The sequence below is a fragment of the Pan troglodytes genome, chromosome 14 (assembly GCF_028858775.2).
Source record: "Pan troglodytes isolate AG18354 chromosome 14, NHGRI_mPanTro3-v2.0_pri, whole genome shotgun sequence".
In the NCBI taxonomy this organism is placed as follows: Eukaryota; Metazoa; Chordata; class Mammalia; order Primates; family Hominidae; genus Pan; species Pan troglodytes.
In genome coordinates, this window is record NC_072412.2 from 55,037,872 (window position 1) to 55,052,585 (window position 14,714).

A 14,714-nucleotide genomic window follows, 5' to 3' on the forward strand; every position below is an offset into this window, starting at 1 on the left:
GATCCCTGCCCAAAATTAATTTCAAATTCATCAATTAGGCCCAGTGCGGTGGCTCACACCTGTAATCCCAGCACTTTGGGAGGTGGAGGTGGGCAGATCATCTAAAGTCAGGAGTTCAAGACCAGCCTGGCCAACATGGTGAAACCCCATCTCTACTAAAAATACAAAAATTAGCTGGGCGTGGTGGCCGGTGTCTGTAGTCCCAGCTACTCAGGAGGCTGAGGCAGGAGAATCGCTTGAACCAGGGAGGCAGAGTTGCAGTGAGCCGAGATTGCACCATTGCACTCCAGCATAGGCGACAAGAGACTCCACCTCAAAAAAAACAAACAAACATCAATTATTTTGCTGTTTGTTTTGTTTTTTGGTATTCCTGATGCGAGATGTCTTTATCATGTATTGTTGATTAGGTTGTTCATCAGTTAATCTTGAATAACTGAAATCTAAGCTGAAGGCAATAATACATCGGCTTTCTTTTCATGCAAGTCAAACTGCTAAAATCTACCACAAAATATTAGCCTTTCATCAGCTTGGTCTTCAGATCCAATACATTTTCCCCTCAAATGAAAGACAATGCAATGCCATCCACAACAATGCTAAAAAAAAAAAAAAAAAAGGAGGAGGGAAACAAGGTTAAGTCCTGTCTTCTTCCTCCTACCCCAAAAAGAGCTCAGAAATTAAGGTGCTTTCCCTAACAAAGCCTCCTCCTGCTCCATGAAGTGACCAAGCATGTCATGGCAGACCCAGAGATTTATAATCTTCAACATATCATTATCGGGGAAATCAAGATTTGACAAAATTCTTCCTTCACGCCCCGTTTCTGCAAGACCACCACTTTCTAGCTTAAAATAAAGAAAAAAAAAAAAGACAGCTGCAGGAATGCTTGGCTGCCCGCTAATGTACAATTTTGCCCAAACGCAGAACTTGACGCCCACTATTACCAAAGGATGGCCTTAGTAAAGTAACCCCCGCGAAGAGCAAACTGTTTAGCAGCCGCTCCCTCGAAAAGGACGGAAGAGGAGGTCTCTTCTGAACCTGAGGATAGTAGAGAGGCACTCCCCTTCCACTACTAGCTTTGCTCCTTTCTCAATCAGGCAGTTCATCAGCTAGCCTCCTTTGTCAAAGGGGGTTCATGGTCAGAATCTTTGCGAGACAAAGATTACTAAAAGAGCTCCCCGGAACCAATGTTAAGGCATCAAAGACCCCGCCCAGCCCCCACAATGATCAACAAACCAAAACCTGGGATCCCTACTATTACCACTACCACAACCATCACCACCACCACCACCACCATTCCTCGCTCTCTCTAGCCAGGGATGAGACTCAGGCCCAGGAAACCCATCCTTTCCGCAAGTGGGAAGGCGCTGGGTCTCCTCCCTTAAGCCTCTCCTTTACCCCAATGTTCTCTCCGGACCCCTCCACTACGGCCATGTAAGTTTTCAACCCCCAAGAAGCCCAGTCCCAGCCACACACAAGATGGCAGCCCCACACCTACCGGAGGAAACAGCTGCGCCACCACTCCAGTGATGCCGGCCTCTCGACTACGAGTAACTCCATTGGCTCAGCTAGAGTGCGCGAGACAAGCCGAGAGCGCTAGCAGTCAATCGGGAGGCGGCGCGTTCGGGCGCCACTGCGGTGCCAGCGGTAAGTGAGCCGAGTCTCTGAGGCGTGAACCAGTAGGGAGTGCGACCAATCAATGGGCTCCCGGCTGGGTGGTGGGACGGCCGGCGTCCGACTCCTCCCATGTAGTGATCGGTTTAGGTAGGTCGGCCTGGTCCCCGGCGGAGGTTACGCCTTCCCTCATCCCCGGTAGAGGCGGGGCGGGACTGTTGTGGTTGAGATGAAGGCTAGTAAATGGTGAAGTACTTCCCGGCCAGAGGGCACCTGCGCTCGGGAGGTTTGGGCGGCTTGGCGTCGGAGGAGAGCCCCACCCGCGGAGGAACCCAGCCTTGCCAACGGAGCTGGCGGAGCTCACTCCTCAGGTCAGGCGGGCGGCATAGAAAACGCAGCGGAGCCAGGTGAAACCAAGGCACCGCCGTGGCTGGCCCCCGACAGTTCCTCTAGCCGGGAGGTCGGAGGAGCTGAAAACGCCGCGGAGCCCTCGGCCGCCCGAGCAGGGGCTGGACCCCAGCCCTTGCAGCCTCCCTTCTCCTGGCACCCAAGTGCAGTCCTGGCTGCAGAAGGGGCCGCGGGCGCACTGAGTTTCCAACCTCCATTTCAGCCTGTCTGTCTCAGGGTGCAGCCTTAATGAGAGGTGATTCCCAAGCTGCTGGGAACCTGAGGCTGTCAAAGGGGCGGCAGGAAATGGACAGCAGTATAAAACCCAGAAGCAGAACTTGAAGGTTAAACCACTAGCCCATTTCACAGGTAAGATTACACGAGCCCTTAAATACAGCAAGTTCAGTCATTCATCCAAGATCACGGAGTTCAGATTAGATAGTAACACTTCTGACTCGCTATCAGCCACAGCCCAATAAGTAATTAAGTAAGGAAAGATGTGTAATTAACTGTGCTCTTTGGCATGTGGAAACCTGCAGTGAGCTCTGTAAATACTAACACATGAGGCCAAGGAGAGGAGTAAATTTGAAGAGGTCAAATGGAGTAACCAAAGCATAGGCTCTGAAACCATGCTGCCTGGTTCCTTATTTTGTGTCTGCCACTTACGGTATGACATGCCTTAGCTTCCTCATCAGCAAACGAGCTGCTAATTTAACCCACATGACTGTTAGGGGGATTAAATAAGAACACGTGAAGTAGTTAGAAGCGTGACTAACCCGTGGTTCTTAAGCGTGACTTAACCCGTGGTTCTGTCGTTACAATTAAAACGTAAGGAGCCGAGAGGAAATGGTAAACGTGTTTTTAAAGCCTGTTTTTAGAAACGAAAAGGAACCATACATTGAAGCAAAGCAGACTGGCTTAATTATTTTTCTACCAAAATGAAAAAGTGAGAAGGGGAAAAAAGTTTTTTAAGCCCATTTACTCTCTGAAATATTAACACCAGTTGTCTCTGGATGATGGGATGGTGTTTAAATTTTCTCCTTTATGCTTTATTGTATTTTGCAGATTTTCTCCAGGAAACATGTTTTACTTGTGCACGTTCAGTTGTTTTCAAATTTTCAGGTGTGAACGCTGGTGAGAGCTGCTTAAAAACAAAGCTATGGGCCGGGCGCGGTGGCTCACACCTGTAATCCTCACATTTTGGGAGGCTGAGGCGGGCGGATCACTTGAGGTCAGGAGTTCAAGACCAGCCTGGCCAACATGGTGAAACCCCGTCTCCACTAAAAACACAAAAATTAGCCGGGCGTGTGGTGGCGGGCCCCTGTAATCCCAGCTACTCGGGAGGCTGAGGCAGGAGAATCGCTTGAACCCGGGAGGCAGAGGCTGCAGTGAGCCGAGATCACGCCACTGCACCCTGCACACTGCACTGGTGACAGAGCGAGACTCCGTCTCAAAAAAAAAAAAAAAATCTATGGCCGTGCGCGGTGGGTGGCTCACATTTATAATCCCAGCACTTTGGCAGATCACTTGAGCCCAGAGTTCAAGACCAACCTGGGCAACATAGACCTCATGTCTAAAAAAAAATAAAACTATTACTGAGTGTGCTTAGGTGGAAGTATAAATTGGTAGAACCTTTCTGGAAGAGAGTTTGACAATATGCTATAAAAAGCTTTAAAATGAATTCCTTTTTGAACATTTATATATACTTAATTTTTAAAAATTAAGTACACTTTTACATTCTTTTACAGAATTGGTACCTTGTAGATAAAGAGCACAATCCAGATTTTGACCTTGAGTTTTTTCTTGCGTGTCAAGGTTATACTTATAAAAACAGTTGAATAGCTTCCCGTATTTTTCCTTCTTGAAAGTTCGTATATGATAAAAATTCTCCGTTCTTTGAAAGTTTTGTACAAGGAATGTTCCCTCACTCCTCTCCCTCCCTACTCCCGCTGGAGACTTTGGTACAGAGCTTTCAAGTGTTTTTTAATACTTACACCTTTTAATACTGTTACATATTCTATATAGGTGAATATATACATTTGTAATTTTTTAGTGGAAAAATACCATACTACATCATTCTGTAGCTTTATTTCTTGACATTGTTTTTGCAGCCTGTACATGTTATTTATAGCTCATTATGTTATTTATGGATCATTTCTTTTACCTGCTGCATAGTGTTCCAGTGTATGACTGAATTGATCTGTTAATATAAAACATTTCTTTGTCTCTTTTATTGGTCTTGTTGTTAAATCCTATTTTGTTTGATATGTGCTGTATAGCACATTTTATTGCCATTCTCTTGAGAACATTAGGTTTCCAGTTTTTCACCATACAACAATGCTGCAAGGAAAATCTTTGTGTTTTCTTGTGCACATGTGCTATTTCTCGAGGATATATACCTAAAAGTGGAATTGCTTGGTTTTAAGTTGTGAGCATTTTTAGTTTTAATAGGTCATGCTAAATTTGCCTCCAAAAATACCTCTACTAATTTACACGTTCCACAGGTAGTTTATGAGAGTTAAGTTTCTCTACAGTTTAGACTAACATGAGATATTATCTTCTTCATTTTTGCCTAGTGATGGCTGCAAATTATACTTTTAATTTTCATTCTGTGATCTAAGATTGTAGTGTCTATTATGTTTATTAACCTATAATTTATATGCATTTCTATAGTTTTTTAAAAACCTGTTTAAGTTCTTTATGTGTCCTCGATACTGTATTTTTAGAAGTCTCTTTGGTGTGTATGGTTAATTATGCCTCCTTTTTGTTGCTATTGTTAAAATACGTTAAAAACATTTTCTCTTAGCTTCTTGCTTGGCTTTTGACTTTTTGTTAACTTATTTGTTCTACAGATGGATTTTCCTCTGCCAATCTTTAGGCCTCTTTTTATCTTACTGAATTTCTCTAAGACTTCCAGTACAATATTGAATAAAAACAGTGATAGCAACTGTCTTCATCTTGTGCCTAATAAAAATTCTCCGAATGTTTCATCATTGAGTATGATGTTTGCTGTCATTGAGTAGGATGTTTTGGTAGATAGCCTTGATCAGAATAAGAAAGTTCTCTTTTTTCCTAATTTGCTAAGGGGCCCCCCACCTTCCATGGAATAATTTTATATTGAATTGTTTTGTTTTTCTGCATGAAGTGATAGTTTTCCTCCCTTTGCCTGTTAATATAGGCATTCACATTGATAAACTTTTCATGTTAAACTTTTTAGGTATTCTTGGGATAAACTATTTTGGTAATACATTCTTATTCTACTGCTGGATACCTTTATTCAGTATTTTTGTGTCTAAGACCCAGTAGTGATTTGGGCCTTGAGTTTTTTTCTTGCATGTCAAGGTTATACTTAATCTCATAAAAAAAAGTTGAGTAGCTTCCCATATTTTTCCTGCTTCAGAACAGTTTGTATATGATAAAAATTAGCCGTTCTCTGAAAGTTTTGTACAATTCATCTGTAAAACTTTATGGACCTAGTGTACTAGCAGTGAAAAAAATTTCATATCTCATAAAAAAAAATTGAGTAACTGCTTAAGAAAAAGTTGAGTAGCTTCCCATATTTTTCCTGCTTCAGAACAGGTTTGTGTTTGATAAAAATTATCTATTCTTTGAAAGTTTTGTACAATTCATCTGTAAAACTTAATGGACCTAGTGTACTAGCAGTGAGGGGTGGGGATGTGTGGCACACATCTCTAGTAATATCTTCAGTGTTTTGAGCCTATTTGGTAATTTATATTTTCCTAGAAAATTGTTCAGTTCGTCTGTGCTCAGGTTCATTGACATAAAACTGTCTGAATTTTAAAATGTTTAAAATCTCTTCAATAGCTAGAGATCTATCTTCATTTGTTATTATTTATTTTGTTGCTTTTTTTCCCAGCTTCTTTAATTGAATGTTTAAGTCAATATTTTCATTTTGCTAATAAAATTTATTTAAGGCCTAAATATCTCTTGGCATGCTGCTTTGGCAAAATCCTTCAGGCTTTGAAATGTATCACTTCAACCAATCACCATTTCTAAATGTTCTTAAATTTCTCCTTTGATTTCTTCTGTAAACCATATACATTATTTGGGAAATTTGATTTTTTAATTTCCACAGGTAGTATGGGGTGGGGGGTTGATTTACTACATTCAGTGACTATGCTCCGTGTAAACAGTCTTTTGGAATTTGTTGATAATTCCTTTTGGTCTCATAATAGTTTTTGTAAATTTCATGCTTTTCCTCCCACAAGAAGTATTTTCTGTTGGGTGCAGCGTTCTATACATTTTTTGGATTAAGCTTGTTAATTTGTCATTTAAATCCTTTATACTCTGGTTTTTTACCCACTTTATCTCAGTTTCTTAGATTTGTTACTTCATCACCAAATTGTGGATCTGTGCATTTTCCTTTATATATTTCAGAGTGATGTTATTTGTACATAAAGGTTCATGAATATTAAATCTGGTGAATTGTTCTGTCAGCATAAAATATTTGTGTCTTTTATTGATTTTCATATTCAACTCTTATTTGATACATTTCTTCTTATAATTGCAGATGTCTTTTTCCAGTCTCTTCATTTTCAGCCTTGCTGTGACATTTCGTGTAATTTAAATGGGTCTCTTATTTTAAAATATCATATCTAGGTTTTGCTTGCCATCCAATCTGAGAGTCTGCCCTTTAATAGGTAATTCACCTTTATTGTGATTATTGACATATTTTGGCCTTATTCTTGTCATTATTTAACAAGCTTCTCTTTGTATCTTTTATATCTTATTTATCCACCTGTTTTTTGGGACAGAGTCTTGCTCTGTTGCCCAGGCTGGAGTACGGTGGCGTGATCTCGGCTCACTGCAACCTCTGCCTCCCAGGTTCAAGCAATTTTCCTCCCTCAGCCTCCCAAGTAGCCCAGATTACAGGTACACACCACCACACCCAGCTAATTTTTGTATTTTTGGTAGAGATGGGATTTCGCCATGTTGGCCAGGCTGGTCTTGAACTCCTGACCTCAGGTGATCCACCCATCTCAGCCTCCCAAAGCGCTGGGATCACTTTTATTTTTAATTGAGGTTAGCCCCAAGTTTTCTTTATTCAGTTTTTTTTTAAGTTGATTAACTTTACATTTCACAGTTCTTAAATTTATGTTTTCTTAACAAAGTGTACATTTAGTCAGTTTTGATAAGGCCCCTGTAAAGAAGAATTTAGCGTGCTTCTACTTTGCTTTCTCTCATCTTGAAACAATCCCTTCCATCTCTCCTCCAGAAAAGAACATAATCTCTCATGATATCTTTAAGAATTTTTCTTTCATTTGTTATTAAATTCAGTTTATATTTAACATTAATGTGTTTTACTCATTTCTTTGCTCACTATTGCTACTTATACCTCAGTGCTTTCTTATAGGTTCATTTTTCATCATCAGATACTTATTTCTTTCACAGTCTCTGAGTGACTCTTTGAATGTCTGTAAATGTCTTTTTTTCATCTTTAGTAAGGAAAGATAGCTTGGCTGGATATAGAGTTCTGGGTTCATACTGACTTTGCTTTAACATTTTGCATCTGACATTTCTGATGAGAAATCTCATTACTAGTCTAATACACCTTCCTTTTAGATAATCTACATTTTTCTGGAAACATCTAAGACTTTGTGTTTTTGATATTCTGAAGTTAGTCACGGTTTGTCTAGCGATGTGTGTTAAGAATTTTATCCTGGTTGGTACTCAGTAGATTCAGTTTGCTTATGTGCTTTCCAGTTCTGAGAAATTCTTGGTCATTATTGCCTCCTCTCCATTTTCTCAATTTTTTGCCTCCTCTTGTTTCCTTGCTCTGTGTTCTTGGTGAATTACTCAACTCAGTCTTCCAGCTTACTAACTGGCTCTTCATGTTAGTCTGTTCTGTCATTCAGTCATCTATTGAGTTTATTTCAACAACTGTTTTTATATCCAAGATAGCTAACTGGCTTTTTTTCAGAATTGTATGTTATTTCATGGATGAGATTTCCTTCTTTAGCTCAGTCTCTTTCATAGTGTAGCCTTCTTCAGATGTTTGAGGACTCTTAGTTGTGCATTAATCTCCTCTGAGAGGATTCCTGCCCGTCGTTTTTGCTGTTGTGATTGTGGTTGCCATCATCTCTATAGCTTCCCATCTGTTTCCTTTCCCCAGAAGGGCCTTACAGACTTGGCCCTTAGAGAGTTCCCTTTTTGTTTTCAGCATGGCTATATATATATATTTTAAATCTCCTAACATTTCCATGGTTTGGTGTGGAAGTGGCAGAAGAATTTACAGTATCTTGACTAACATCTTGAGAATTAAAATTGTTGATCTATTTTTGACCTATTATTCTACCTCCAGATATGTTATCCTAGGGAAATTGCCAGAGATATGTATAAAGTATATTTATTTTAGCATTATTTATTATACTAAAAATTAATCTATAAAGGAAAACAATCTAAATATGGAATATAGAGGTTTATATTATTAATTAATATTTTTATTAAAATTTAATTATTAAAATATTTAATGTACTATAATGTATGCGTTATTGACCAAAGTATGTTATACAGCCAGTTGTATTATACAAAAATATTAGTGATGGAGGAAAATGCAGGAAATGTTTTTAATGAAAGATTATAAAAAATTAAATATACTACAATCCAAATTTTTGTTTTAAAACTACATTCTGAAAGAATAACAATAATTGGTAGTGTTCCTTGAATCTTTCATATGTCAGGCACATTATATGTAATTAAGTCTTGTCCTCAGAACAACCTGTGAGGTAGTTAGTATTATCCCCTTTTAAAAAGTTTTATAAAAGACTTATAAAATGGAGATAGTAATGTAAATACAAATATATTAAATATGGGTGATAGAATTGGGTGGGCCTTCTCTAATATTTCTAATTTTGATACTTTACATGTTTTTTCCAGATAACATGTTTTTTTGTAATGGTTCATGCTGTTTTAGAAGATCAAGCTGTTATAACAATATCTTATTTCTTTATATATACATATATATATATATATATCTATAGTCCTTTACAAATATGCACTATTCTTTATTGTTTTCCTTACAGAATGTTTCATCCCTTTGTGGACCAAAAGATGGAGTTGGTTTTTATTTTTAAAAAGATAATGTTAATGATCTGATACCACTACAAATATTCACGTGAGAAGATTCATGGACTTGTCTGTTGGTTGGACTGTCACTCATTTCTGAAAGTTTCTTCAGCCACAATTTCTATTTGAAAATTCAAGTATCAAAGGATACCAGGTTTAGAATGGTATAATGATGTATTTTGTCTGAGGACTGCAAATTTTATAGAGACCACAGTTGGATTCCAGTGATATTCTGCAATCAAAGTGATTTGATAAACCTAATTTTGAAGCATTTTATATTTATAAGCGACATCAAAAGATGGGAGAAAAAAATGGTAGGTTGAAGAACACACTGTTACACTTTATATCTAAAAGTATAAAAGTATATAGACAATGTAAGCTGATGTGGAATTGTCAAGGTTTTGCATTGCGAGGAACTTTTCTGAATTAGAGGGAATTAAGGGTTTATTCTTGTATAGCCACCAATTTTGACCGTCTTTATCATTAATTATGAAAAAATTGACTTTTTTGAAAACCTTTTTTTTCTCTTTATTTTGTGATGGAGTCTCTCTCTGTCGCCCAGGCTGTAGTGCAGTAGCACAATCTTGGCTCACTGCAGCCTCTGCCTCCTGGGATCAAGCGATTCTCCTGCCTCAGCCTCCTGAGTAGCTGGGATTACAGGCATGTGCCACCATGCCCAGCTAATTTTTTGTATTTTTAGTAGAGATGGGGTTTCACCATGTTGGTCAGGCTGGTCTCAAACTCCTGACCTCATGATCTGTCCGCCTTGGCCTCCCAAAGTGCTAGGATTACAGCACTTGCACCTGGCCAAAATAGGTGAGCCACTGCACCTGGCCAAAATACTTTTAGTGTTACAGAAAAATTGAGAGGATTGCAGAGTTCCAGTAAACCTGGTACTCAGCTTTATCTATGATTAACATTTTACATTTGGATGCTACATTTGTTACAATTAATGAACCAATATTGGCACATTATTATTAACTGAAGTCCATAGTGTATTCACATTAGTTTTTACCTGATGTCTTTTTCCATTCCAAGATCCCATCCAGGACACCACATTACATTTATTTGTCGTGTCTGCTTAGGCTCCTCCTAGCTGTGATAGTTTCTGAGATTTTCTTGTTTTTTATTTTTTTGGGATTTTGTATCCAGATATTTTACAAGATGCCCCTCTGTTGGAATTATTGTCTGATGTTTTTCCATAATTTGACTGGAGCGATGGGTTTTGGGGAGTGTGATCTCAGAGGTAAAATGTCATTTTCATCACATCATATCAAGGGTACATGCTGTCAGCATGATTTCTCAGAGTTGATATTGAACTTGATCAACGGAGCTTGAGCTGGCTAATGTAGGTGGTGGTATCAAATTTCTCCACTGTAAAGTTACTCTTTTTCTCCCATTCCCTGCTATACTCTTTGGAAATAAATCACTATAGGTAGCCCACAGTTAAGGAGTGGGGATTTATGCTCCCCCTCCTTAAATGTGGAATATCTACGTTAATTATATTTGGAATATTTCTGCAGGGGAGATTTATCTCTATCTCTTCTTCCCTGTTTATTTATTCAGTTAATCATTTATATCAGCATGGACTCATGGCTATTTATTTTATACTTTGAGTTACAAGCCAGTACTACTTTATTTATTTTGTTTTTCAAATTGTCCCGGGTTTGGCTATTGGGAGCTCTTTCAGTTGGCTCTTTTTTTTCTTTTTTTTTTTAAGATGGCGTCTCACTCTGTTGCCCAGGTTCATGTGCAGCAGCACAATCTTGGCTCACTGCAACCTCTGCCTCCTGGGTTCAAGCAATTCTCTTGCCTCAGCCTCCTGAGTAGCTGGGATTACAGGTGTGTGCCACCACACCCAGCTAATTTTTGTATTTTTAGTAGAGATGGGGGTTTCACCATATTGGCCAGGCTGGTCTCAAACTCCTGACCTCAAGTGATCCACCCGCCTTAGCCTCCCAAAGCGCTGGGATTACAGGCGTGAACCACCATGTCCTGCTCAGTTGGCTCTTGTGTCCCTTTGATATACCGTCATCAGTGTAGGTATTTTTTATTTGTCTTTGTTTTATAGCACTTCCCTTTTGGCACTCGAAGATTGCTCTAGATTGATCTCGTATATTTCTTACCCATCTTAGAGTGAGCCATTTCTTGAATAACCTGTCAATATTTTTATTGGAAAATGGTATTAGAAACCAAGGTCTGAATGATAGGTGTATTTGTTGTTACTGGAGTGTCCTTGTTTATAGGCCCTTTCAGCTGGCAAAGCAATGAAGTATGTATATATATATACTAACTTATATATACACAACTCATGGCTATAAATATTTCTATATGTAACTGTTTGTATCTGCCTTAAGCTAACCATGAAATTACGCTGATGTTTCCAACTCTAATCTATTACCACGTGGATCATTTTAGTCTCCTCACCTTAACTGTATGCTCCCACTCCAGTAGTAAAAAACTTAGTTCCCATCACCCACCATCCATTTACTTAATTGTTCAATTCCAGTATATATATGTAGCAGTATCAGAATTGTTAACCCTTGACTGGGCACCATGGCTTATACCTATAATCCCAGCACTTTGAAAGGCCGAGGCCAGGAGTTAGACCAGCCTGGTAAACATGGCAAAATCCTGTCTCTACTTAAAAAAAAATAATAATAGTAATACAAAGTGGCACACGCCTATATGTAATCCCAGCTATTCCAGAGGCTGAGGCATGATAATTGCTTGAACCCAGGAGGCAGATGTTGCAGTGAGCTGAGATCGTGCCACTGTATTGCAGCCTGGGTGACAAAGCAAGACTATCTCAAAAAAAATAAATAAATAAAAATAGAATTTTAACCCATCCCCAGGTAGGAAAATACTTTATCAACTAGAGTACAGTAAGTAAGTAAGTATGTGCAGTTACTTTTGCCTTTATTTTTACAGACTCCACTCATTTCCAAAGTTACTTAGGTCAATACCTTTTCCACCCAGCCCTTGGTGAAGTTGTTTATACATTTGTAATACAGTTAGATTCTCTTCATAGTCTGCATTCCTTACTGAGATCCCTGACGTCCTAAATGATTTTTAAAATTTGCATACATTAAAGTTCATTGTTTACTCTTTAAATTCTGTGGGTTTTTACAACTGCATAATGTCATGCATCTATAATTATAGTATCATACACAATAGTTTCGGTGCCTTTGACATAGTTGTAATGTATGGATTGTTATACAGATCATAGTACTGATTTCACCAGGCTGTGATCTAAGCCAGTGGTTCTCAATTTTTTTTTGGTCTCAGGATGACTTTATACTCTTTAGAGTATTTAAAACCGCAAAGAGCTTTTGTTTATGTGGGTAACATCTGTTGATACTTACTGTAATAGAAATTGAAACTAAGAAGTTTCAAAAAATATTAATTGGCTTATTTTTAAGAAAATAATAAATCCAACATGTTGAAAATATAAATAGAAACTATTTTCTAAAGCAAAAATATTAGTGAGAAGGATAACATTGTCTTACCTTGTTAGAAATATCTTTAATAACTGGCTTATTAGATTCTTATATCTGCTTCTACATTCAGTCTTCTGTGTTATATTACTTTGGTTGAACTGAATAAAAGACAAGCTTCACACAGACAGGAAGCTGAAGAAGGAAGAGTATTTCAATAGCCTTTCATCTAATTGTGGATATTTTTCTTTGTTGACTCCAAAACTCAACAGGTAGTCATTCCTTAAAGGTTAGTTGGAGTGTGGAGTCTGACATATCATTGAGTATTTTTACAATGTTACATTAAAATCCATTGGTCTATCTTGCACTTTGAGTAGATCTTTTACCATGTATGATTTTACATCATGTATTGACCACTTGTAAAATATTGGTTCAGTGAATTGTGCAGATCTTCCAAATGTTGACACATTTAATCATATAATTTTAAAATCACATTTGTTAATATAGCTACTGATCTCATTTTAAAAGTGGTTAACTCTTCAGAAACTTTCAGGTTTGCCATGGCAGATACAAGGTTTTCAAAATTCTCATTTTCATTCTGTAGCTTGAATTTTGTCATTAGCAACAAATATTGTTAGTTTTGTCCTTCAAGTGATAGGCTCACTTTGCTCATATGCCAAACACTCAAGTCTGGAAAACTACAGTTTTATCAGTGGTTCTTTTAAGTAGAAATGGTTTTCATTTAAAAAAAAAAAAACAAAAAAAAACTAGATAGTTTAGTTTACAAGTTGAACAATCCCACTAGTATTTTTCCTTGAGACAGCCATTGTACTATAATGGCTGTACAAATGATTGTAATAACTTATGTTGTTTCATTAAAGGTATACTTAGATGAAATTGGTGGTGAAGATCACAATAGTAAGTGAACTATCACTTACTGATAGTTTGATGCCACTAACTTGATTCATGCTAAGTCACTAGCAGTTTTACTCACCAGTGCCTTTGTACTATCAGTTGTCAATATAATAAAAACAGCAAATGTCCTAATATTATTTTTTAAATAGTTTGTCCTTGTGTATTCTCTGAAATGATCTGGGGAGTCCTAGGGGTCCACAGACCACATTTTGCTAATTACAGGTTCAAAGATACCTTAGAGTTCCTCTAGACCAATACCCTAAAGCCCCTTACTACATATGTTTCTGTGTACTGAGGTCATTATTAATGTATTTGGTAAGTATTTCATAAATACTTGGCTAGCAAATGAATTCAGATCAGTATTATTCATGAGCATTGTCTGTTTACAAAGACTGTCTAAAGTGAGATTGGTAGACATAGTATAACTATACCATGTACTTGGCGTCCTTCATTACAAGGCTGCTACACTTCTTGCCTCATGGTTATAGTCTTGCAATGAATAGTCATAACTGACTAAATAAAAAAGAGAGTTTGAACAGATAATAAAGTTATCAGATGGTATTCTTCATTTCTGGGGGCAAATAGCAGTAATATTAGTATGCTGAATTGATCTTCAATTCAAGTACCTGCTCCAGTATTCCTTGTAAATATCTTCTAGTAAAATATACCGAAATATTTAGTTTTAGGTTATAATGCTGAGCATGCATACAATGCAGAAAGAAGTGAAGATCAGGAGCAAGAAACTAAAATTGTTTGTATTGTAGTAACTATGTCTACAGTCGAAACCAAAGTCTCCCAGATGTTTCTTGTGATACTCATTTAGTCTCCTTGTGTACAGAAGTTGTTAACTGGATCTATTAGTTTCATTTATCAGAAAGTTTGGTTACCTCTTTTCTTATTACTGTAGTTAAGGGCTTCCATAGCGAGAAGACAAAGAAAAATGATCAAGAAGGAAGACATGAGGAACAAGTGCCGTTTTAATGAGAATTAAACCTAGCAATATGAGATAATAAGGAAGTCATAAGGAACAACATATTTATTTAAAACCCAGAACAAATAAATATGAATTGCTTAGTTACATTCATTTATTGTAGAAGCAGATTCAGTATTTTCTTTGATTGGCTTTGTGTTTTTAAATTATATTACGAGTGTCCTTTTTTTTTTTTCAAAATCATTTCCAAGATTGAGCATTTACTCTGTTTACTTTTTAAATAACTCATTTTAAGTAGTTCCTACCAGAATAATTTAGTAGCATGTATTGGCATTTCTAAGACTTTTTTT

The 14,714-nt window shown here is 37.6% G+C and overlaps 2 protein-coding genes across 29 annotated transcripts in view; one reads left to right on the forward strand and one right to left on the reverse strand.

Moving 5' to 3' along the window:
- The window catches only part of CAB39L (calcium binding protein 39 like), a 137,828-nt gene extending 136,199 nt beyond the window's left edge, over positions 1-1,629 (reverse strand). For 7 of the 14 annotated variants that reach the window (XR_008538683.2, XR_008538681.2, XM_016925722.4 and 4 more), the window contains exon 1: positions 1,493-1,617. The gene's annotated coding sequence lies outside the window, so the exon portion shown is untranslated. Of the gene's footprint in view, positions 1-1,392 lie in introns of all 14 variants that reach the window. The other 7 variants (XM_054664956.1, XM_054664954.1, XM_054664960.1 and 4 more) reach the window with 3 other exon arrangements.
- Positions 1,465-14,714, forward strand: part of SETDB2 (SET domain bifurcated histone lysine methyltransferase 2) — a 47,927-nt gene continuing 34,677 nt past the window's right edge. For 2 of the 15 annotated variants that reach the window (XR_010150705.1, XM_054664947.2), the window contains exons 1-2: positions 1,593-1,641; positions 9,039-9,395. Coding sequence is in view for 10 of the 15 variants with exons in the window: in XM_054664947.2 (XP_054520922.1) it covers positions 9,380-9,395 (16 nt within the window). In the remaining 5 variants the exon portion in view is untranslated. Of the gene's footprint in view, positions 2,365-9,038; positions 9,396-14,714 lie in introns of all 15 variants that reach the window. The other 13 variants (XR_010150706.1, XM_009426946.5, XM_009426943.5 and 10 more) reach the window with 10 other exon arrangements.